This window comes from Eucyclogobius newberryi, unplaced genomic scaffold (assembly GCF_026437365.1).
Source record: "Eucyclogobius newberryi isolate DKJ021-1_F unplaced genomic scaffold, fEucNew1.0.hap1 SCAF_10, whole genome shotgun sequence".
Taxonomy (NCBI): Eukaryota; Metazoa; Chordata; class Actinopteri; order Gobiiformes; family Gobiidae; genus Eucyclogobius; species Eucyclogobius newberryi.
In genome coordinates, this window is record NW_027315724.1 from 28,305,796 (window position 1) to 28,331,026 (window position 25,231).

A 25,231-nucleotide genomic window follows, 5' to 3' on the forward strand; every position below is an offset into this window, starting at 1 on the left:
TTTTTGCACTTTTAGGCTTAATTTAGAACAGAGGTATCCACCCTTGTTTTGTTGTTGTTGATAGAATGAGTACAAAAGATTGTATTTCTTTCAAGGACCAGTGGAATGGGGCGGTGTCACACTAAGAAAGGTCTTTTTTTTGCTTGTCTTTTTGCTCATATTTGTTGTTTACCTGATTATTTTACCCCATCATTTAATAGTAAAATATATGGAAGTAAATACAACTTACAAGGCATTTAGACACTCCCTTATAATATAACCAAGTGTCCCTTCAGGGCTACCATATGTGTTCAGGTGAAGTAAGTCCAGATACATTAAAAAAAAGCATGAACATAAGATCAGATGTGTTGTCATTGTATAGTTTATTTGCAAATGAAATAGTAGTAACTTAGAAGTCGTAAAAATATACATTTTTTTACTTGTGTGATATTTACATGGATTGTATTTCTCAAACAGACAAAAAAACAAGCTGAGAATCCAAAGCACTGAAGAAAAATAGATGAGCATGAATGAAAAGTGTCTGATACATTTCCCTTTCATGTTTGCTGTCCCTGACATCCACAAAACTGCAGCTCACCACCCGAGTCCCACACAACGGGCCGGCGACGAGCAGAGCACACAAAAAGTGCAAAGTACATGAATATGAGACGAAAAAATAAAACTTTCTGTGATTATATTTACAATTGTAGATTTTTTATGTATTTTTTTCTTAAACTGAAGCTTATGTTACACCAAAGCAAAGCATTCCCGATCATCTGCTTGGTCTCAATCAAAGACATGCGGATACCTTTGCTATCTCAGAACCCAAACCAATTTTCAGTCACTACATTTTTTAAACATTCCACAAAATCTCCATGTGCCCTGCTTAGCATTTCAAAATCAACATACATTTCTTAACATAAAAACGCTACATGTAATTTATACCTCTATCATATAACGCGGATGACAGCAAATGGGTATATTCTGACTACATGTAAGTGCCGATAATATATTGTGTTGATGGGTACAGTCAAGGTAAAATGTGCTGATCCCTTCTTTCTGAATGATATCAACTCTAAGTCATATATTTAGGCGATAATTTGCGCATTTAGGACTGGAGCAATACAGAACTAATACAACGGGGAATCTGCCATCTGAGACTTCTTGCAAATTGTGGAAATGAAATAAAAAAGCAACAAATCGGGGTGGAATTTTACAGCTGGAAGACTTCGCATCCCATTCACCTCCATCCATGCTTTTCATGTCGATGGCGCGAGCTTACGCTATTCTGGCTCTCTTAACAATTTTGTTGTTTTTCGTTCTCCTCTGATTTGCTCCACTTCACTTCCATAATAAAAACAGTCTTGAAGCATAAGCTGTCCACGATTTTAAAGATGCATAGCTGTATTTCAGAAACAGCAGGTTTTATATTAGCTGTATATCTACAAATGTGTGTTGTGTTTGTGTGTATGTGCTTAAATCCCCCAGGTATAAAGCAATGCTGGCTAGTGTCCTATTCTGTGCTGCGTTTCCCCGGCTGCATCCATCAGCTGTAACACCCGCAGACATTCAATCCATCACATTGATTTGTAAATAGCTGAAGAAAAGGACTTTTTTTTATACTGTGAATTGCATGCCTAAATGCATGTAAATGTGCCATATGAAGATGCTCCTAAGTGCGCATCAACATCTGCCGTATTGTAGTTGAGAAGTAAAGAAAGCCACAATGCCCTCCAGTGCTGACAATAAACAGGAATTACGGACTTGCTTTGTCCTTGGATAAAAAGGAAAAAAAAACAAGGAACAAGAAACTATTCGCTGTTTCTAAAATGGGTTTAAATGAGCACGAATCAGTCTGCAGTCATATCAACGCGGATAAAGGTTACGTTGCCTGACTGGATCCTTCTCCACCGCTGCATGGCTGACAGAAGAGAGTGGGTGTCGCCTAAAGGCAAACACCCCCATAGACTTGCACGTACTCTCCAAGCACACACACAAACGTCATCGGCTGTCTTGGATTCATATCAAAACGGATTAGACTAATGAATCGTATTCACTATTTCATCAAATGAGCAATGGATTTGTTGTTGTTTTTTTCCTGAGAGAAAATAGCGGAGGTGCATTGTGTGCAGGGAGCTAAGTCTGGAGCTTAAGAAACTAAAGTTAATCCTTAAAAATTATAATTGAATTCTAGTGGACTAGTCAAGGTTACTTATCAGTGACCCGATCAAATGTTTTTTTTTGACCTACTGTATTGCTGTCTCCTGAGGAAAGGCCAAAAAAGAACAAAAACCTAAATGGATTCTCAGGGGAACAACCAAATCAGAAAGCGACTGCAAAGATATGTTGCTCAAGTAGTATTTTGTGTGTGTCACTGTGTATATATTGTGTGATTATGTCAAAAATCCAGGCCACTTTACTGGATACAGCAAATATCTAAGCAGGAAATGACATGACAGCAACTCAACGCATTTAGCTGTCAATCTTGTTCATTGAAAACCATTAGATCAATTGAGTCATTATTTCAGACACTGTTGTCTTCTACCCATGTCTGTTTGTTGTCCTTCTTGGTAAATATTTGTGAAACACACAGTTCAAGCCAATCGGATGTTTGTCTTCAAATGCTAATGATCTAAATGAACAGAATTTCAGGCATGTAATTTGGTAATATGATGGAGAAGTATTATATACCCTTGTACCTAATAATGTGGCCGGTGAGTGTGTATGCAGGGGTCATGACGTTTGCATTTCTCATTTGAGTTCTTGTAAGGAGTTTCTCTTATTTCCCCTTACATTCCCCTGTTTCATATGACATCATGTGCGTATATATCTATTTGTATTTACAATATAAAACAAGTCTGATTACACAATGGACAGTTTATATACTAAGGTCTGGCACAAGATTGCTTTCCCCTGCGGATAATTGGCGTTCCCTTGGCTGGAGGCTCAGACTGCAAGCTATATATGACCCTTAAAGCTGGACTTCAACCAAGACCTAACCACATGGTGCGCTGAAGATGAGGACAAAGAAAAGAAATCATCAAAGGCACACTAGAGGCAACTTGCCCTGTTTTCAGCTATAGTCTCAATCAAACTAGGACTCGGGGTGTAGGAGAAGCACTGATAGAACGGCCAGACCAACCAAGCGAGGCAGTAATGCAGTGCCATTGTGGGGAGAGTCCTGACAATTATCTTTTATGAACCCCATCAACACCAATCAGGCATAACATTATGACTAGTGATTATGGACAGGTGAAGTGTAACATGAATCAGCTTTTGCAGTGGTTCTGTAAAATATCTGGCTTCTTCAAATACCACCGGGACCACCATGACTCTAGTCTAAGGGTGCGTTCACACTTGTTTGGTCCCGGTTCGAGCCCAGTTCAGTTCTGATGTAGACTTGATTTGGTCCTGTGCTAGTACTGGTTTAGCCCTGGCTTTGTACATGTTCGAGTTTAATTCTAATTTTAATGCAGTGATTGTGCAAGTGTGAACGCATCCTAAAAGCGATCTAAAACTGGACTAAAATAGACATACAATATGAATGATGGAGCCAAAGCAACTCCAAAAGGGAATTTCTTCTGGGTTAAGAGTGGGACGAGACACAAATCTCCCAAGATGAGAAGAGACAAGAATGTGCCTGTATGATTGTTTTAAAATCTTTACTCACCCATTTCTGAAACTGAAATGTGAGGCACACTCAAAACCCTGTAGCATATAGCCATATACATATAGCATATATTTTGACTCCTGATTTGAATATGAATAGGGATCCACCATCTTCAAGGTTAAGGACATTCACCATCATTTTGGTTTTCAATGTAGTACTTCAGATACATGAAGCAGATAACATAAAAAGCAGGAATTACAAACCCATCTAAAGAATTGTGGCACTTCTTAATATTAATGAATGCACAGACAGCAGTCTGCCAGGGTTTTTCACCCAGTCCCAGGCAGACATACAAATTAGAATACAAAGCCAGGCAGATTTAATAGATGCAAATCTCTATAGTTAAAGTATTGGCTTCCTATAGACCTAATACTATTAATTATTCACCAATGTTACTTACTACCAGCATAGGGCATTCGGGGCATAACATCGAGAAACTTGCCTTTTAGCTCATAATGCAAAACTTTAAAAACTAACTTTTTAAAGAAACCAATTTTGTTTACAGTCCTCACAATGTTGATCTGATCCTTAGAAAGTGGTTTCTTGTGAGCAGGCTGTACCCAATCCACATTTCTTTTGTTGACAAATCATCTGCATCCGACTCTGAATTTGGTCCGACAATGTTTTCCGGCCCTCTTCATTCTCCATTCCTTCCTCTAAGCTTTTGCCTCAATAAATAAATAAAGCTCTACTAGGGGGGCTTTCCACCTTGTTAAACATTGTACTCTGTGTCTCCCAAAGCAAAAAAAAGAAACTCAGATATAAGTTCAGCCTTCAGCCAAGACACACAGTGATGCATTCTGGAGATGGAATTTCTTCTATTTTGTTCTATGTCATTCAGTAGGGGTCAAGCAAGTCATATTTTTCTTTATGCATTCAATAAAAGTACTTCTGAATTTATAGTTGTAATATCTTCCTCCTTTACATAGTTGCATTTATTATGGAAGAGTTGAGTCATTGGGGGCGCTATAGAGCAGGGGTGGGAGTCTTGGCTGCAGGAGTGCTGTGGCTTTCCTCTTTAAACAGTCTGGAAAGCCTTGGTCTGCGCCGGGACCATGAGGGTGGGGGGCGTCGGCGTGGACATGTTCCTTGAGTTGTATTTGGGCGTGGTGGGGGGCTCGGGGGTTTTCTGTGGAACCACTGTAGTGTAGGCTGGGGGCGACTGAGGGAAGCCCGGGGGCTGTCCGTTCTCCTTCAGAGCAGCCACGGCGGGAGGGCGAGGGCGGTGACCACGCTGGACACTGTTGTGCACCATGGACTGTGTGGACGAGGCCCCCGAGCGAGAGCTGCCAGACCGCGACGAGGACAGTGAGTTGGGCTTCACCAGCTTGGCCTTTGGAGCCTCTGCATCCTCCCTGTGGTTGGACACACAAAGAAAGACACATTGAAGGGTCAATTTATATTAATTCGGAATTCAAAACAGAAAGTACACGGTGCACTCAAAACAAGCCAGCGCAGCAGGATTTCCACGGAGTCCTCTGTCTCCCAATTCTCACGGGGCTAATATGTAGAGACCTCATGTAATTCATGAGGCACCCAGACACAGCGTTCAGGAGTGCATTTGCATTAAATAATGAATTCTGCTGAAATCACCAGTTCCCCCATGCAATTGTTATGAAGAGAAGTAAAGTTTTTTGTTGTGGCTGAGAACACAAAAGAAACTTCTGCCTCACCAAGTCATGTGAATTAAGACCAGTTTAGATATTCTAATTCATTTAGAATTTACATTGTATGTCTGTTAGAGTCCTTATTGTATTGACAATAACAAAACACCAGATGCAACTGCCTTTTGAACATCTCAGTGAATTATTAACCCATTTACATTATTCATTTGTGTCTGTCCCATCCTGCATAATTCAAAGTTACATCAGTAATTACCAGCTCCTACACCACACTTGGAGAATGCTGTTTTATTAGTGTGATTAGCTCAGTATAAGGCTGATGCAAGATGTCATCTCAGAGTGAAGAAAACAGCAGGATCCCTCACATCACTCAGACTCTGAAGTTTTACAGGAAAAAAGGCAGAAAGTGGCTCTGAAGTTAAACCTGCAGTGTCAGTCTCTTTGCACTTTAAACAAAGGCTTGTGATTAGCCTCTCCCATGGGTGCTGGACACCCACCTGCAGGTGCAGTCAGCCCACCTCTCATGGCGGCTGAGAGCTGTTATTGTTCTGATACACTATGCAATTATCTAACATGGTGTTCTGAATGTATTGCAACTCTAACTTCATAAGATGTTTTCACTGCGTGTGGTCGTAATAGACATTTGGTTAAACTCACCTGATTTCATTTGGAGTCTCTTCCTCTTCATACTTCTTTTTCTCCTTTTTCCGAAAGACAAGCCAAATTATGAAAATAACAATGAATACACCCAGAGATATCCCCACCACTGCTCCGGCCACTTTCCCCATGTCTTTAACATCTGTACAAAAAAGAGAGAAAACACACATTTTCAGCATTTTAGATCCCATGAAATCCAGTTGTTTACAGTAATATTTACTCATTTTAGGTGGATTGATGGATGGATGGGTAATGAGGGGGCCTGCAAAGAAGAATCCATACTTGCTTTTAATGAATGCATTTTGTAAAGTTCCGAATGGTAAAATTGAACTGATATTAAATTGTGTAGTTTAGGAAACAGCTGCTGCCACTGAAACTCGACTTTGCCAATAAAAAGACACTTAAGCATAACATATGTAGTAGCAAAAATCCCAACTTTAATTCAACACCTGGGGACCCATAGTTCCAACTGAACGACCCCAAATGTGTCTTCTCCTTTCCACATCACATTCACTGCTCTGCACCGATCATAAAATGTGTTCAGCGATACAAAAAGTAGTGGTCACTGATTGCCCCCTCTGCTCTCTAGTTTGGTGCAGTCCCTGGTGTTTAAACGTAACTCTGAGCAGAATAAATGTATTTCCAGCTGGAGTTTGAAACAATAACCATCAATCAGAGTGTCAGTTGTGTATGAGGTGAATACAGCAAGGTCGCCCCCGCCCACTCTCCCTCTCTCCCTCTCCTCTGCTGCTCACACACTCACGCTGCATGGGGACCTCCACGGTGCAGCTCTCCTCGCCCACGTCGTTGCTGGCGGTGCACCTGTACACGCCTGTGCTGTCCATGGTCAGGTTTCTCAAGGTGACGATCTCGGGGTTTTTGAGATCTGGGAAAGAAAAGACATTTGAGACGTTTCAATGCAGTAAAAAAAAATAATAAAAAGCAAGTACGTGACAGTTTCAGTGGCTGTTTTACAACTCAAGGTTATATGTAAAAATTAAAATTTCTATAAATAAAAATACATTATAGTGTAAATATATTGATAACTGTTATTTTTTTTAGGCACAGTACGTAACTTTGTGGAGGTGGAAAGTCACCTGTCAAATTACAAAATGTATTACATTTTGTGGAGATGCAAGCTTGCTGCCGGAAGGACATTGTTTTTAAATACAATTTGCGCAATTTGTGCAAAATAATCACCCAAAATGAAAAGAAAAACAACAAACTAAAATCATTAAAAAAAAAAAAAAAAAAAAAAAAGGTGCTTTTGTTTTAGTTGGTTACAAACTGTGCCTTTATGTCAAGTTTACACCAACCACCTTACCTTTATCCATGTTGAAATAGTGGTTGTAAAATGATTTGTATTGGATATTCATATTTACATTTGGGATCCACATAAGGATACTGAAAATATGAGTGATCGTACTGACTAAGCCGTCGTGCTGCCACAGGGAATATTATTTGTTAGAGAACTCAAAGGCCATGCATTATCTTGTCATAAGTGCCCCGGGCCAGACTTTGGACATGTCTGCTTCAGACACTACATTAGGTTAGAGGGAAGAGAAAACACTTTATCTTCCAATGAATGCCCACAGACAGCAATAGCAAAGACATGTGCACAAAATATGGCCGACATTGCGCATCTGTAATCAATCTCACGGACGATAAACACATTATATTACCTTTCAGCAAGCCTGTGAATAATGTGTGCGGATGTCGTGGATGATCGTCCAATGAAAACTAATTAAACTGAACAGGTGTTGTTTGGTTGAGGTCATTAAATTGAATTTCGGTCCGAGCTCATGCCATTGTGGATTAAGTGTGAACAGAAGACAGAGATGCAGCGCCTGGAGCGGTTTGTGGCGTTAACCAGATACACACTTGCCCCATAGTTACAGTTGTGTCCCGAAGGCTGTTTAGAGACAGTTTGGATCCAAGAATAATGTCAGCATGCACGCTGTGTGAATGAAGTGTGCCTCAGGGCTAGAGCTCACACAGATTTTGGGTAACAAAGTATTAAAACCACTAACCCATTCCAGCATATTGTCTGCACTTTCCACATAAATCAAATATGTAAATGAATATTGATTAAAAAATAGAATCATCTATAATATGATATATTTGGGGATCGGGGGAAAAAGTCAAAACCAGACTCTTATGTTAATCATTGGGAGACATCCAATCAGCTGTGAATTTCCAACCCTTTTCCTCAAGAGCCTCTGTGCTGTTCATCATATTGGCAAACTGCAACTAAAATCAAAGTTATGTATTTAGGTTTGCAGAGACAGTCTTCTTCGAGTGTTAGTATCATGTTTGTGATGGGTTTGCTGCCTAAGTGTGGAGAAGATAAGGGATGCGTGCAAAATTGGGTCTAATTGGGACATTAAGAGTCCGTGTTTGTGCCCTTTAGGAGAGCATTGTAACTAATTATCCAAGTAAAGCAGCTCGGGGACCAGCTGTACTGGGAAGAGATTCTGTTTGTAAAATTATGCAAAAGTAAAGAAAGCCTAGTACGATCATTTGTCAGACAAACACAGCCTCTAAAATCTCTCTGGTGTAATAAATCTTGTTAGTGGAGAGATCGTGACGGCGTTTGAATGGTGAATCAGCATGTAGTGCGCAGACATTGGTTTTGCTTACCTATCAGAGCCAGGCTTGGCAGCTTTCCCAGGCTCTTGCCTTTGTCCAGGACTCGCTCCCACTTGTAGCTGATGGGATCTGAACCATCACTGGACTTACAGCTCAGTTTGACGTCACTGCCCTCCAGGAGTTTGCCATCTCTCCAGCACTTGGGCTTTGATGGCTTCTCTGTAACATAATAATAACTGTATTACATGGGGTTATCAGAAAAAGTTGATATGTAGTAGTAGTAGTAGCTGATGTAAAAGTAGTTGCATTTTTTTTGTTTTTGTTCTATTGGTTTAACTATTCTATTTTAGTGAACACACCCTTTATTTACACAGCTCCAAGTTCTTCTGAAATGAGTTTTATTTTATTAGTACATTTGAGATGGTTTAATTAAATTGTATGAGAAAACCTACTACTTGCTTAAACCACAAAAGGCTCTGATGGGAGTACGAGCACGCTTGCAGCAGTCACTCCTCGTGCCCGGCTGACAGCAGCGCGGGACAACACTGCTCCCATAGGGAATGGATCAATGTGACCTCAAAGCTGGCTGTGGCTGCTGCTGGTGATATGCACTGCACAGGTCAAAGGTTTTGGTCAGAGTCCAGTAGCTTCAGGCACAGTACGTATGTATAGCTGGTGCTTACTGGTCTGTTGCCTGCTCAGTGTCGCTCTACAGTCACTGCTGAGATATAAAAGCAGGGAAATGCCATAGAGTAATAAAGAGTCATTATAGCTTCAATCATAAAAACAACAAAAACCTTAACTTTCTGGAATTTTTGTATTCCCCATGAAGAGTTTAGTATGACATTTACATTTATGTTTCTATGTTTTATTCTTTCTTTCTTCCTGTCTTTTCTTTTTCAATAGATTCCCAATAAACACACATATAAAGTAGCAAGACTTGCATGGCTTTTTCCAAAATCAACTTCACAATACCACCAAAGTAAATAGTAGAGCGTTACAAGTAAAACAAATCTAAATGAAAACCTACAATTACTTCAATCACTATTGTTTTAATTTTGAATATTTTACTGCTATTTCCATCACACTTCCAACTCCACAACTAATTGTAGAGTTACTGAAATTATTTAATTTGCATTCTTCTCTTATAAGTCTTAAACTGTTTTGTGATTTCCATATTTTAATGCATTTTCCCTGTTGTGTGAAGCACTTTGAAATCACAAAATTCGGATTGTGTGCGAATTTTGCTCTAAAAATAAACTTGCCTTGCCTTACAACTTTAACATTTACGGTACTTCCCAGTGTGGATGTGAAAAATGTGCATGTGCAGCAAAAAATATTTGCTAATGAAATTACTTTTTTTCTACAGAAATCGAAAACGAAAAATAAATTCAGTCAAGCCCACATTGTGTGATTCTCTATATGGTATAATTCTGTTAGGATAAACATAAGATGAAATGTATAAGCTCGCACACAAACATGACTGTCTCTAATATGCACAGTCCTTGGCATGAATACAAATACATACACTGCATCTTGTGCCAGACCAGTTTGGCTGCCAAGCTATTATCTAAGCGTGGGGAGCGAACTGAAGAAAAAAAAAAAAATGCTAATGTTCTTCTCTCTCAAAAATCGAAAGTGTCACCACAAAGCTGAGGGCAATTTGTAAAAATGGAGCCACTAACTCTGTGAAAATGTCTTTATGGAAGAGAGCAGAGGCGAGAGGATTAACAGACTGTTCTATTAGAAAACCAATAACTCCGAGCTGGACTAATCTTCCATGATGTTTTAATAAATCGTCAGCTTTTATGACACTGACATGATGTAGCTACTCCCACCAGAATTCAAGATCATATTTGTCACTTCCTCTTTGACTCTCTGTCCTTCACTGTCTGAGGGACGGAGGACATGAATAAGCAGAAAAAAAAAAGCAAAGCCATGTAATAACAAAGACAAATGTTGCGTATTTTCCAGTGATGACATTGCAGGGACCAAAACAGTGTAACAAGAACTGACTTTTAATATGAATGCACTTCCTAAGTAGCTTATTCCCTGACTAATGATAGTTGACAGACTTTCAATGTCATTCCCGAGAAAACTTGATTTCAGAATGTACTCGAAAGTAGGGCTGCATGGTATTAGCAGAAATGTTACAATGACCATGTTAAAGGGACTAAACCAGGACTGGATCAAGTCATTGAAGTGAAACCAGGACAATTTTGAACGCATTTGTTGCAATATAATGTGTGTGCTAATATTAATAGCCCCACGAGGAGGGAGTGACGCAGGCAAAACAGGAACATGAACTTCTTGCAACTTAATCAATCTGTGTTGTTCCCACTCAAATGCTTCTGGTCTCACCTCATCAACAAAACCAATCGGAGACGACCCAAACAGCACGAGTGAAATCAAATCACAATGTCTGAATCAAATTGAATCATTAGATCAGTCAGCATGACAGAGGAAATGTGCCAAGCTAATGATCCAGTGATTAGGGCCTTGGTCAAAGTGTGTGTGGCTTATATTATGTAAAAAAAATGTTTTTGTTTGTACGATGACCTGAACATGAACATGGCGGGCCTGTTACGATACCTGGAGCATCTTTCTGCCATTGATGAAAAACCTGTTGAACGAAGATGATGAAGCCTGTGACTAAAAGCTAGAAATAATTGGATGTGTTCTATTGGATGTGTTCTATTGGATGTGTTATATAATGCTTGCACAGAGTGAGATCATGATAAAAACAACTCAAGAGTTTTAGCTTCCTGTTTTTGAAAACCTTTGACCATTCAGAAAACAGACTTTGTTAATATCATCATCTGAAATCTATAGATAAATGTGAAAACTAAACATTTCAGGATCCACAAGTCTGAATATCATCATGATAATCATGATACAGTTTAACAGTTGATCCTATTTTATTATGATCATCAGCATTATTATTATTATTAATAATATTATTAATAGTAATAACAATTGGTCCGTTGTTATTACTCTCCGGTATGATGTTGCAGAAAAGTTGATTGCAGAAGGGTCCGTTTGAGTGTGGCTTACCCAGTACAATGAGGTTGACTTGGCTCCAGTGGTACTTCCCTCCGGTCTTGACTTTACAGTAGTATTCTCCAGAGTCACCGAGCAACAGGTCACTGATGAGCAGAGAAGCGTCTCCTCCCAGGAAGTCGCCCGCGAAGGACAGACGACTGTACTCCTCATTTGTGTACACCTCTCCCCCGAAGAATGTGATGATCTGGATTACGAACAAACAGAAACTGCATTAGAGGTTTTAAAAGATAATATAATTGGTAAGACCACTAAAGTGCATATGACATAATCTCACATGTTTCTAATTAGTATTTAATTTGGTGTAGTAGTAACATTATGAAATGTTACTTTCTGATCGGGCCAAAATTGTCCAACTGGGACACATTTTTAGTAAAATTTTAAATATAATCACATTTTAGTGAAAATGTATTCTAACATATGCACTTTCATATCTTGAATCACTCTCAGGCTTAAATTCTACATTCATAAGTGGAATTTTACCAATATGTATGATATAATTAAATTAAATCAGTGTGCAGTTTATTTTTACTTATTTTTTGCCCTTTTACCTCCCATTGGTTACGTCCACAGTCAAATTCACAATCACTTTAATCCATGTGCAGTACATATTTTCAGCTTTAAAATAAACAATACAAAATTGATTCTTGTATAAAACAGAGAGAAATGTGTGCTTTCTTGTTAGCTTTTCTGAGTGATTCACAGAGCTGAGAGCGAATTACAAACTATCAACTCAAGCATGCAAAGTGTTTAAGAAGTATATTTAAAAAGTACAAAATACCAATAGTGTAATCACGTTAACATCCGCTTTTCAATTATCGCTGGGGAAATCACACTTGAGAAATGAGTGCATTTGCTGTAATGCTTGTATGCTGCCAGTGTTCATTTAGCTGATTATCTGTGAGAGCTCTTAAGGCTTTTCCAAGAACTACTGTCAAATTGACCAAATCGAAATCAATTCTGTAGATAAAAGATTCAAGAGTCTCACTGGAAATCACGTAGTAGAAGTAATTCTTAAGAAATGGCTCACTAATGCTTTACTGTGAATATACATTCGCCAATGTTCAGAAAATGTCCACTTCGTCTTTGATGTTTAATCTATTACTTGACAAGTCTCTTTAGCATAATGCGCCTTACGCTTCACTTATTGTCAAACACGCTTCACATCACATAACCAGCAGTATTTGAATTTTAATGGAGTATCTGGGATGTTAAGAGCTCACAAGATACAAATTATTGCTAAGAAACGTATAGATACGTAGAAATTGCATGGTGTCTACATGATAACATATATTTAATTCACTGCCTGCCACATAAAATTACTGGCTTTTGCTTTGATTATATAAAACATGCGACAATTCTAAAAAACAATATAGGTAGTTTTGTTTCAATAATAATAAAAAAAACTTAAATGTAAAGTGCTTTTAGATCCGTCAGGTTAAATTTACTCTATAATTTTGAAAGTTTGATTTCACATATTGAGTCCTGTATTTTCCGGACTATAAGTAATAAATGCGGTATTTATCTTATTTGCTGGTTAGTGTTGATTTTTTTTATGGGTAAGTAGTTAAGAACGGTTCTATTGATAATTGGTGTTTGACGTAATGACAAAAGTGTATTTACCGTATTTTCCAGACTATAAGTATCACCTTTTTTCATAGTTTTGGCCGGGATGCTACTTATACCTTTATTTATACTTATATACTTATACTTAAACTTATGCTCCGCAGCGACTTGTATGTGATATTATTTGTTATTTTCACACTTGCAACCGCATTCCAATGTCCAGTGCAACTTATATATGTTTATTTCTTCTCTATTATGCATTTTTTGGCTGGTGCAACTTATACTCCGGTGCGACTTATAGTCCGGAAATAGTGTGAGACATTGAGAATGAAAGAAAAATAAAGGATATCCTTGTTGGTCATGGTTCCAACACTAATTGTTACACAAATATTTGATATTGTGTCATTCCTAGTTTAGATATTAAAATGTCCTTTGAGATATACATTATTCTTGTATCGGTAGTAGTGTTCTTCCCTAATGCGCAAAAAATGTTATTGGAACAATGCTATTTCCATTTCTCTGTGTCTGCCGCACACGCACGCGGCCCCAGCTGTCACGGGGGCCATTGCTGCGGGCGGTTAAGGGCCTGCAGATGTGTGCTGCTAAACGCCCGCGCCACAGTGCATCAGCGCCTCTGCCGAGCGGGGGACACCTGCTGGGATCGCAGGTGATGAACGGGCATTTACACTCGCATCCAGACACAAACACACGACTGCAAACGCTCAAACGTGTAAAATGAAGTCACCACAAAACCCAACAGACAACACAGGAGTGGCAGAGCTGTGAGGGAAACAGAGAAAAATACATAGGAAACAAAGTGTGCATATTTAAGCTGCCCACCGGCGAAGATGCTACAGTGTTCGGCAGATAAATATGTTTACAGCTCTGTACGCTGCAGCTGCTCATAAGACTGATGGGGAGGAATCTGTTAGTTAAAGAGAGTAAATCAAGAGTGTTTTTGTACAATAACCAAAGGCGAGCTATTTGTAATTAACTTAGGATGTTGTTTAATATACGAGCAAAGAAAAATAGTGTGCACTACAAAGCAAAAATCCAGGTGCTGTTTAATTACACCATCATTTGCGTAATTCATCTGGTCTCATAGTACAACAATCAGGCTACAGGTTGAACATTTGCGATCAGAATAATTTTTGATAACACTAAAAATGACATACCGTTTTTTCCAGACTATAAGTCGCACCGCAGTATTAGAAACATTTTTGGGGAAATTTATTTGATAAAATCCAAGCCCAAGAACATTTAATCTTGAAATGCAATTTAAAATAATAATGTGGTGAATAGGTGTTGTTGTTGTTGTTGTTGTTGTTGTTGTTGTTTTATGGCGGTTGGCATCTGAGTGTTGCATTACCGTCAGACTTTATTCCTCAGACCCCGCAACACCTTCGGCTACATGACGCACAGACAACGAACTGTCGTAAGTGTCTGGTATGTTAACATAACATAGTAACAGTTATTCAGATAACTATAGCATATAGAACATGCTAACAAGTTTACCAAAGCATCAGTATTACCCCAAATCACTAAATCCATTGAATTCTTCTTCCACTGTGTCACTTCTAAACAACTCCACAAACTCCGGAGGAAGTGCTGATTCTTCTTCTTCATCGCTTAGAGCCTAGAGCGCCCTTTTGCGGTTCTCAGTGTGAAAATAATCAACACGTGACATGCGGTTGCCAGTGTGAAAACACTGTAATATCCCATATAAGTCAGTCTGGAGCATAAGTCGCCGGCCAAAACTATGAAAAAAGGTGCGACTTATAGTGCGGAAAATATGGTATATTATTTTCATCATGAACCTTTTTATATTGTAGGCTATGTTTCGAATAGATTATATTGAAACTCAAACAATTTGCTTTATTTGTATTTAATCAAAGTCAACATTTCATTAATTTTGATTTGTTATTAGGATATTGCTTATTAAAGGTGGTATGGACGATTTTTTTTCAGCAAATTTTGTATCATATTTCCTCGTGGCGTGGATAAATCATTAGTCCTGCCACGTATCAATCATAAAACGCACCTACCGCTCACCTGCAGCCGCGTCAGGCTCGTCCCACGTTTCCGCGTGCCTAAGCGCATGGATCTATCATAATATAGTTCCCTCAGTGTACGGGGCAAAATGAAGACGGAGAAAGACAGTTCGAGCTGACGCAGAAGTGGACAGAAATCTACGGGAGACGAGAGATGCGATGCGCTCCGTTGCGCTAATAAACAAACGCACGTGTGTGTTGTATCAGTCCGCACGGGGGAATGGCATGTGCACTTCCGCCTGCGTTCCCAAATCGCCGAAAAATCGTCCATACCGCCTTTAAATTTTGACAAAAGAAAGGTGAACAAATATTTTCAGACTTCAAAGCGAAGAGCAAATGTGTAAGTTTTATTTCATGCATGTGCAAAAATGCCTGTCATCATTGCTCAATTTGGATCCCTGCCCGATTTGATAAAACTTTAAAAAAAACTGAGCATGTCCGGATAGACTAGTTGCTATCGTAAACACACTTCAGACAAACCTGATTACTGTAATTTGTTCGATCAAATAAGGCACGCTATATCAAAATGTTTCCCTAATAAATAGTCTACTTGCTCAAAGTCTGTAAATATGTGTATTTAAACTGCTGATAAACATAAAAAATGGAGACGAGCTGAGTAAAGTCTGACTGAAGATGTCAAACTAATGAGCGATCATTTTTACCTCTCTTTCTAAGAATAAACTCCCTGAAATATTCCTACTTTGATACAACTACTTTCCCACTATTGGAACAACAGCAGACATAATAAACACGTTTGACAGAGATGAACAAGTGAAAAGAATAATCCCGTGCCACGCTCATGTATAGCTTGTCTTGCTAACAGGCCAAACTTTGCTTGTCGACACAGTTTCGTTTCCTCAAAAAGGCCAGCCTGCAGAACAAACGAATCATTTATTTATCGGGCTACGGGCAAATTCTCTCCCCTGATCAAATTTTCAGATGTTTGATTTTAATGAATGCAGTCTTCAATGTTATCTTCCTGTTAAATATTCATCACCGCCTCCCTCAGAATCATAAAAGCAAAAAAGCAAGCAACCTTCTATCCTCCTTTTCCCACTGTAGCCATTGTCTAAGCTCCACAACACATCGCTGCACAAACAAATGAGCGCCAATACAAAGGAAATCTCTTACTTGTGCGCCTTCGTGCTCGGGCTGCTATCTGATGCTGTGTTCAAACGGATGGAAAAAGGCAATGATTTAAAGGCAGTCAAAATGTAATAGATACGCGGATGCACAACAGTAAGCTTGGGCTGCGTGTAGCCTACTTTGAACCGCTCCATGCCCAACAAGAAAGTGACATCAATTGCATAACGTAGTGTTTCCTATAAAGCTAGAGACGAGTGGCTCAAAGTCGATTGTGATTAGCATGACAAGTACAACTTAGGAGCAAATAACAACAATGAACAATAACTATTTTGGTTACTATACGAGACTACCGCCACTACTACTATTACTATTACTACTGCAGCTGCAGCAGCAACAACAGCAACAACAACAACAACAACAACAACAGCAGCAACAACAACAACAACAGGTACTAGAACAAGAACAACAACTACTACTACTACATCTACTACTACCACTACTACTACTTCTACTACTACTACTACCACTACTACTACTACTACTACCACCACTACTACTACTACTACTACTACTACTACTACTACTACTACTACTACTACTACTACTCCTCCTACTACAACTTCTACTACTACTACTACTACTACTACTACTACTACTACTACTACTACTACCACTACTACTACTACTACTACTACTACTACTACTACTACTACTACTACTACTACTACTACTACTACTACTACTAATACTACTACTCCTCCTCCTACTACTACTACTACTCCTACTACAACTTCTACTTCTACTACTACTACTACCACTACTACTACTACTACTACTACTACTACTACTACTACTACTACTACTACTACTACTACTACTACTACTACTACCACTACTACTACTACTACTACTACTACTACTACTACTACTACAACAACAAAGGGACATATATTCACACAGGGCAAATTCTCCAGACATAATTAAATATTTCAAAATGAGATGAAATAGATATCAACAAAACACATCAGTAGATGAGACATCTATTGAGACAGACGTGAAAGCAGAACTCCTCACACTACACAACAACGCCTTTTCAATTCTTAATGAAAGTGGAGAACTGAGCCCATAGCATGGCGGCCGCTCCACTGGGAAACGCTGTCTGACCAAAATCACTCTAAAAATAGCTCACTCTTTACCTGACATTGTGGGTTTAAGACAGGACACTATTTATAGAGGCTGATATGTTTTAGCTCGGAGCAAACTCTACCACTTTGGGTTCTCTAGTGGAGGTCAGAGTACAAGTAACGCTAAAGGATAAATATGATGCATTATTTGGATGGTTATTGGCCTTTAAATATGCTCTTGAGTTCCTTTACTTTGGCATTTCATGTTCTAATACAAACAACAATTTAAAAAATGCTTTTACAAGAAATAGTATAACTTTGCCACAGCCTTGAGAGAAGCCAGTTCCACAGTTTCCACTACTGGCTGCAGAGGGAATTACACCATTTAAAAATCAACATTGTTTGCTAATGCTGCTGCTGGTCGACTTAAGCACAATGATTTGACGGCAAAAATGCATAGAATGTGCCCGCGATGATTTATGCACTTGAAAACACCAACGGCATTTTTCTTTTTTTTGCTATAACAAATATATTCAATATTACAATTTTCCAACTTTTGCCCATCAATTCACGATGACCTTCTCTGCCAACAAAGCCCCATAAACAAAGCACTGTGTGTTGTGTCAGAACAGCTATTAACTTCTCAAGCAACTATTTATTTTACTGGTTAGGTCAATGTAAAAGCTTCCGTTGCGACTGTTGCCAGTGTGACTGTCTCTCATGTACTGTACTGTGTGTTCTGAAAGGTACAGCATAGTGTGAAGGGAATTTATCTTAACTAGAAAAAATAAAGCCGGGTACTGAAGCTTTAATGTTATGTCTGGGGTTGAATAAACTCTTACCACTTTTTGCTTGGAGTTGGGTTTCTGCAGCAGCCACTCAATGTCAAGCGAGTTGGATGACGGCAACTGATGGTGACACGGTAAGGTGGCGTTGTCCCCGACGACCTTCTTCATCTCCGTCTGGGCCTCCGCTGTCAGCAGGCACAATAGCGCTGCACAGAGAAGAGACAGAGAGAGTGGGAGAGACGTCAGACCAGGACGCTAGCGTACTCAATTCTAAACTTTCGACAAGAAGCAGATGCTGCAGATAGGATGCAAAAACAGCGGCTGATAGAAGACAGTGAGACTTGGGGAAGGGGTACGGCCCTGAATCCACAATAGGGATCTGACAGTGGCTTTGATTTGACACTCGCCGCAGGAGGGTGGTGCTTTGTACATAGAAGAGTGTTTGACATATAGGAGATCAAAGCTATACATCATCATTAACCCTTTTGGACAAGGTCTTTCAAATAAATCCGTACATTGCACTAGAACATATTCAGCTTTACATCTTCAAATGTATACAAAGCCTTGATTGAATTTAGTAATACGTAGTTCAGATGAGTTTATTAAAAAAAAAAAAAAAAAATGGCTTACACACCTTCTTGGCTTTAAAGGGTATTTCCACAAATTAATAAAATACATACAACACAACAGAAAGACACAATATATTAACAATATTTATTTATCATTGGCATTCATTTTGGTATAGGATCTCAAAGGCGTAATGGATGATTTTCGCCGATTTGAGAACGCAGGCGGAAGTGCACATGCCACTCCCCCGTGCGGACTGATACAACACACATGTGCGTTTGTTTATTAGCGCAACGGAGCGCATCACATCTCTCGTCTCCCGTAGATTTCCGTCTTCTTCTGAGTCAGCTCGAACAGTCTTTCTCCGTCTTCATTTTGCCCCGTACACTGAGGGAACTATATTATGATAGATCTATGCGCTTAGACACGCGGAAACGTGGGGACGAGGAACACGCGGCTGCAGGTGAGCGGTAGGTGCGTTTTATGATTGATACGTGGCAGGACTAATCGGCAGTCCACGCCACGAGGAAATAAGACTCAGATTTTGGGCCCAAAAAATCGTCCATTCAACCTTTAATTGAGATTTTTAAACATTGCCATTAGATTTGCGATTTTTGTTCTAGTAGGATTTCGTTCAACATTAACATTGGAGAATGAAATAGACATATGAACACCTAAACAAAGGACTTATAACCATCAATCAATTCATTAAATCAATCCAATTGCGATATATACAGTATTTGCAGCCCTAAATTACATCAAATGATTTACTTTTTTAGTTATTGCACTCTCACTAGACTATAGAGACGGCATATACCACCAAGTGTACCCTGAACAACTGAAATATATTGCTCTGGGCTATATATAGAAAACTTTCCAAATTACCCCGGCTTGAATTTCATCACCTCACAAATAGAAATGAGGGAGCTGTTGCAATTGCATGATACAATCCTATTAGCGCACATACCAAATGAAAACGCCAGCCCACTCAGTTAAAAGCCTGGGCTGCTGAAGTAGAAATAGCAATAATTCACTGTGTGTGCCGCGTGTACAGTACGTGTGACTTTGGGGGGCGGCCAGACTGTCAGGGCCTCTGCCTCAGCGGGGGGAGAAGCACAGGCTCATTTATTGGAGGATGCGGGACGTCCTGGCGGGGCTCGGAGTGGAATTAGCCAGAGGCGTCACTGGGGTTTGCTGGAAGCTGAAGGAGATACGGATATAGAGCCGCTCACACCTGGCGCCGTACAAGACCTGAGCAGCTAAAGCTTACACCACAATCTGACAAATATTCTGGGCTCTGAAAGTATTAAACTTTACTACCTGGATTAAATTGAATTCCTCAACAAGATTAAACTGTAGCTTCCGCAAAGTTAGAGAGCTTTAAATGTACTTGCAGTTAATTCTTGTTACGATGTTTACTTTTGACACATCCTCTATTTCAGGGATCCCCAAACTTTTCAGGGCAAAACCCCCCAAATTACCATGCAAGAACGCCAAAAGTGAAATTAAATTGACTATGGTAATAATGTAAAGTAACAAATTAGGTTAAATATGGTTTCATGTTGGAATAATCCCTCATTTGTCCAGGACTATGGGTAATTCATTGAAAAACACTTCAAAGCAAGTTATCTGGTGTCTCATTTATAAAACTTAAGAGGAATTCTCACAAAAAGTCTAAGTACAAATAAGACACAAATCTCCTCAAACTTGCCTCTGAGCTTGTCTTGAATGTCTGTCTCTAAATTCGGAGTTTGTTGACTTTTTATAGATTAGAAACTTAACATAAAAAGTCACATACATAACATTTTTGTACATATGTATGCTTCTTACAGTAGACCATATGGACAATGTCTTTAACATCAAGACTTCATGTTCTAGTTCACATACAGTCAACAAATACAGTCGACAAATTTGCACATAAAACTGTAATGCACTTTTAATGCAAGTAATAAGAAGCTCAAATAAAATAAAAAAAAATAAATGAAACGTGACATTTTAGAGGAATTTGCTCCATGTTTCCATTGTAGTATATTAAATCAACATGTTTGGTAAGTAGATCTGACTGAAAATAAGAACATTTTTGAGAAGCGTTGTAAGTTATGAGCATCACTCCGCCCGTCTTGCTCAATGGTCCAGCGTCAAACAGGCCCACACCCGTCCCAGGAGAGCCATCTGGACCAATGGAGATGTCAGCTGTGAGCTCTGAAACCAGTGAGTCAGTGCTGACGCAGGACTCAGAGGAGATCGAGAGCTTCGCCACAGAGACATCCACGGCACGTTCATCAGTTTTGGTCAGATTACACCCAAAACATTCCCCTTCAGGTGGAAACAGGCCTGTGCGACATACGACAAATTGGTCATGGAGTCATCTGCAGAGGTTTGGATATTATTACAAAGTTTATTTTCTACTATGAAGGCGTGAAATGGGGAAGAGCAAGCAGGACAATCTCACGGCACTGACCAGCAGCCTTGATTTAACAATTATTTAACAATTATTTTAGCAATTTTTGATTAGTTGACAAATTATTTTTTTTCTATGGTACATTGATACTTTTTAAATACAGTTTTATCCAAATAAAGGTTGGAATCTAGTGACTGAAAGTTTTTAGATGTAATTTATTATTTTTTGACAGTTTGATTTAATAACGTCACTGTCTTCTTTATTATATGTTTTTTTGTTAATGCGTTTTAGAGTCTATATGTTACAGATAAAAAAGACAATCACAAATTATTTTCATAGTCGACTGGGCATGATTAGTCGATTAATCATTGCAGCCCATAATAATTACAATAAATATCTGTAATATGTATATATGTATGTAATATTTTATAATTCAGGAGAAATAGCCCAATTCTTGTTTGTTTGTGGTTCATTGTTGTTCTGACATCCCTCAAACCGAGAGTCATGCATCCTTACAACTCAAATTACTGAACAGAAGAAAAAAAATCCAACCATTATATTATTTTGTTTGTATAAGTTATAAGTTGAAAGGTAGTTTCAAGGTCAAATGTGAAAAGCAGCCCTATGTTAATGTTGTGTTGACTGCTTCCACTCATGCGTTCTTAATCCAGAGTTGGTGGTTGGCTGCTCTTTAGACATATGCCCAGCACTTCCCCTTTGCTCCTGAGCCTAACCTCTATAATCAGTGCTCCCACATTCAGCAGAGGCCTGAGGCAAACAGAGGAGCAGGCCTGATAAGAGCTCTGCACTTCCTTCTTATACCACGCACTCACTTTTGCTGCCCACCGCTTAACACCAGATTTTAAATGCAAAGGTTTAGATAAAAATAGGAAGGGTTGAGACACAGGCAAAGTGGAAAAGGCTATTAGTGAAATAATAAATACAGCTTATACTGTTTGTGTGAGTGTTTTTTTATGGGAAAGTTTAGGTTGTTGGTCAAGATCAATCATTAGGGAAATAGCAATTTGTATTATTACATATTTTTGGGGCTTGAGTTAATTTGTGTGTAATACTGTCAAACTCATGTGCAATACTGTCATAATCATGTGCAATACTGTCATAATAATGTGCAATACTGTCATAATCATGTGTAATACTGTGACATTATGACAATCATCCTGGTGTAATATTTTCTGTCCATATAACAGCTGTAAATAAGAGTGTTATTATTATTTTTATTAAGAGTATAAGAGTTTTTTTTATAAGAGTTTTTCTACATGAGTGTTTTTATAAGTTATATGTTTTGTTTTTATTATTTACTTCTGTGCCTAATATGTGTTGCAACACTGGAATTTCCCCATTGTGGGACAAATAAAGGTTATCTTATCTTATCTTTATCTACCCCAGAACTAGAAAGTGTTAATAAATCATATGATCTTCACAAGTATTTTTTTAAAATGTTAATTATTTGCTCTGACTTATCTATAATAAAGAATGTCATGGTATAACATTTTAGTGTTATGATTATCGTGAGAAGAAAAAAAACAGTAACAGTAAAAATATGTCAGAATTAGCCAAAATGCTATTTTTCATCTGTAGTCCCGTGACAGCTGTTACAGTCAGCCTGAAACAGGGAATAAAATTACTGAGACATAACAAAACAAACTTAATTTTCTTTCTTTCTTATGTATTACTTTTCCAATAGTCTGTGAACTTTATGAAATCAAACTTTATGAATACAAAAGTAAAGTTATTGTGAACAGCTACATAAAAAGCACTATATAATGTACATTTATGGAGAAAATATTGAAGTAAAAAGTGAATTGAAATGACTTATTTTTGCTTCTAAAATGGTCACAATATTAAGTTTGTAGTTCTTGCGATAACATTGTGACCTGAATAATCACGATTATCTATCAATCAAATCATCGTGACATCCCTATTTGAAATAGGACAAACATTTTGAGAAACCAGCACATATTTTGATGAGAAATAGTTTGGGATCAGGTAAAATTTCCCTTTAAACAGATTGTGTTTTCCTTTCCTCAAAATAAGCTTTGTGTGATGGATAGAAAACCGTCAGCCAAAAACAGAGTTGGCAGACAAATCACAGAATCTTTTATATATAAACGCTCTCTTTCAACTTCCTCACTTAGGTCTAGCAGAGAGAGCTTTTGTGAGTGGAATGGATGACACAGTGCTTCCAAAATAAGCTCAAAGCCTTGAAGTTGAAGCCTGCGAGTTTGGATTGGCCTCATTCAGCGTGTGCACAGCTGGGACGGTTGGACGGCAGGACCCCATCATTTGTGTCAACAACAAGTATGACAAAATCATCATCTCTGTGGTAGTTTCGCACACCGAGATGTGGGGAAAAAAGGGCTTTGTCTGTCAAGCTTGCGCTGTGACCATGTGTGGCTGTTGACAGAGCAAGTATGTACGAGGAGAAGGACTTTTGGTTTAGCGCGAGCGTCGATAGCGTTCATTGCGGCAGTGCAATGCAAGCGTTTCCGAGGTTTTATGAGATACCGTATAAGCACCAATCATCAATAAACATGGGGAATATAGGAGCTAGTACATGTTAAGAGAAGCTGCAAAATGGCTCATATGGTTCAGCAGGTACACCTCAATATTGTGCAGAATTTAGATATCGTAATATCAGAATTGGGCTAAAACGTGTCTGTAAATGAATGGACCGTGAAATTTAAGTTTGGAAATATCACATTTTGCTCCGTTTACATATTTTATTTATTTAAAATTGGTTGCTTAAATATTTAGTCACAAAAGAAAGAAGAAATCACAAGTCACAAGAACTGTTTCATTAGCAAAAATATCCAAATTAACTCCTGAATTAGATGATGTCATATTATGGAAAATAGATCATTATCTGCAATCTAATCTGCAAAATGTATTTCATATTTGAGTGAAATTCTAATTAATTCTGATATTAAGTGTTACTATAAAATATTATATTGTAGGAAGAAATAATAATGCCATGGGAAGGAACCAATTTCTCTGAAAAGGCCCTAGGGGGAGTAGTGCTCCAGTAAATCCACCTTGGAGCCTTGGCAATCTCATTATAGTGTGTCCGGTGAGAGGGACAGACAGGCGCACAGGCGGACCGGATCATTGGCCCAAAGTCAAAGCCTATCCCCTCCGTCAGCACATTGGCATTGCTTAGCTCTCTGCCACCTCCAGCACTAATATGACCTACAGTCCTCAAATGCATCACACAGAGAACACAAAGATGCACTGCTATATTTTGAGAATACCTTGTAAGTTATTGGCATGGACGATGGATTATAGCGTTACAGGTATCTTTCTGTGCAGGATAGGATAGATAGGAGGAGGCACTGCTGTTTTATCTTTGCTGACAATGCCCCACTGCGCACATACAAGCTGCTCTCAGGTATTTAACACATACATTTTCACATGCATTTTATGAATATGAGACCAAATGTATGCAGAGGCTGCCAGAGATACCGTTACGGCTTCTTATCTGCATAATGGAGATGCAGGAGGACGCTTTTTGCTGACAATAAATCAAAGTCCTGTCATCGGGATAGCTATAACAATACAATAGCACTAGTAATGGTAACCTTCATATCGGAGCATCGGACAGAAGCCAGTTGAGGACACAACGAGGCGTTGAATAAATCAGACATAAATGTGCGATGTGTGCAAAAAGAGCCACAACTAATCTGCGAATATTATGGACAAATCGATTGACCAGGCGAGTACTATTTCAGCTTGTAAAATAAAAAAAAAATTGCAGGCACATAAAGTGGGACTGGCCAAACTTTATCGTTCTCTAGCACCATAATAAAATGTATATTTCAGAATCACAACGGATGCTTTCCAGTATCTTACAAATGTGGTTCAATGTTTTTTTTTTTTTAAATCCAAAGCACATTTCCCTACTTTTTATACAAAACATATTAGTAATATGTAACATTTTCTTATATTCTAAGCTCAAGAGAGTATAGAAATGATGAGAATATATGACTTTCGTTCTGTAGTTTAAAGCCTGTGTCCGCCCCATTTGTACTGTACTCACATGACCTGAATTTGATA

At 38.7% G+C, this 25,231-nt stretch overlaps 1 protein-coding gene across 1 annotated transcript in view; it reads right to left on the reverse strand.

Annotated features, from left to right (window-relative positions):
• Positions 1 to 345: 345 nt before the first annotated feature.
• clmpb (CXADR like membrane protein b) overlaps positions 346 to 25,231 on the reverse strand; it is a 78,248-nt gene continuing 53,362 nt past the window's right edge. Inside the window, exons 2-7 of the mRNA XM_072453562.1 lie at positions 18,247 to 18,398; positions 11,572 to 11,764; positions 8,569 to 8,736; positions 6,692 to 6,814; positions 5,929 to 6,070; positions 346 to 5,004 (exon numbers count right to left, since the gene is read on the reverse strand). Of these exons, the coding sequence (XP_072309663.1) occupies positions 4,668 to 5,004; positions 5,929 to 6,070; positions 6,692 to 6,814; positions 8,569 to 8,736; positions 11,572 to 11,764; positions 18,247 to 18,398 (1,115 nt within the window). The 3' untranslated portion in view covers positions 346 to 4,667. The remainder of the gene's footprint in view (positions 5,005 to 5,928; positions 6,071 to 6,691; positions 6,815 to 8,568; positions 8,737 to 11,571; positions 11,765 to 18,246; positions 18,399 to 25,231) is intronic.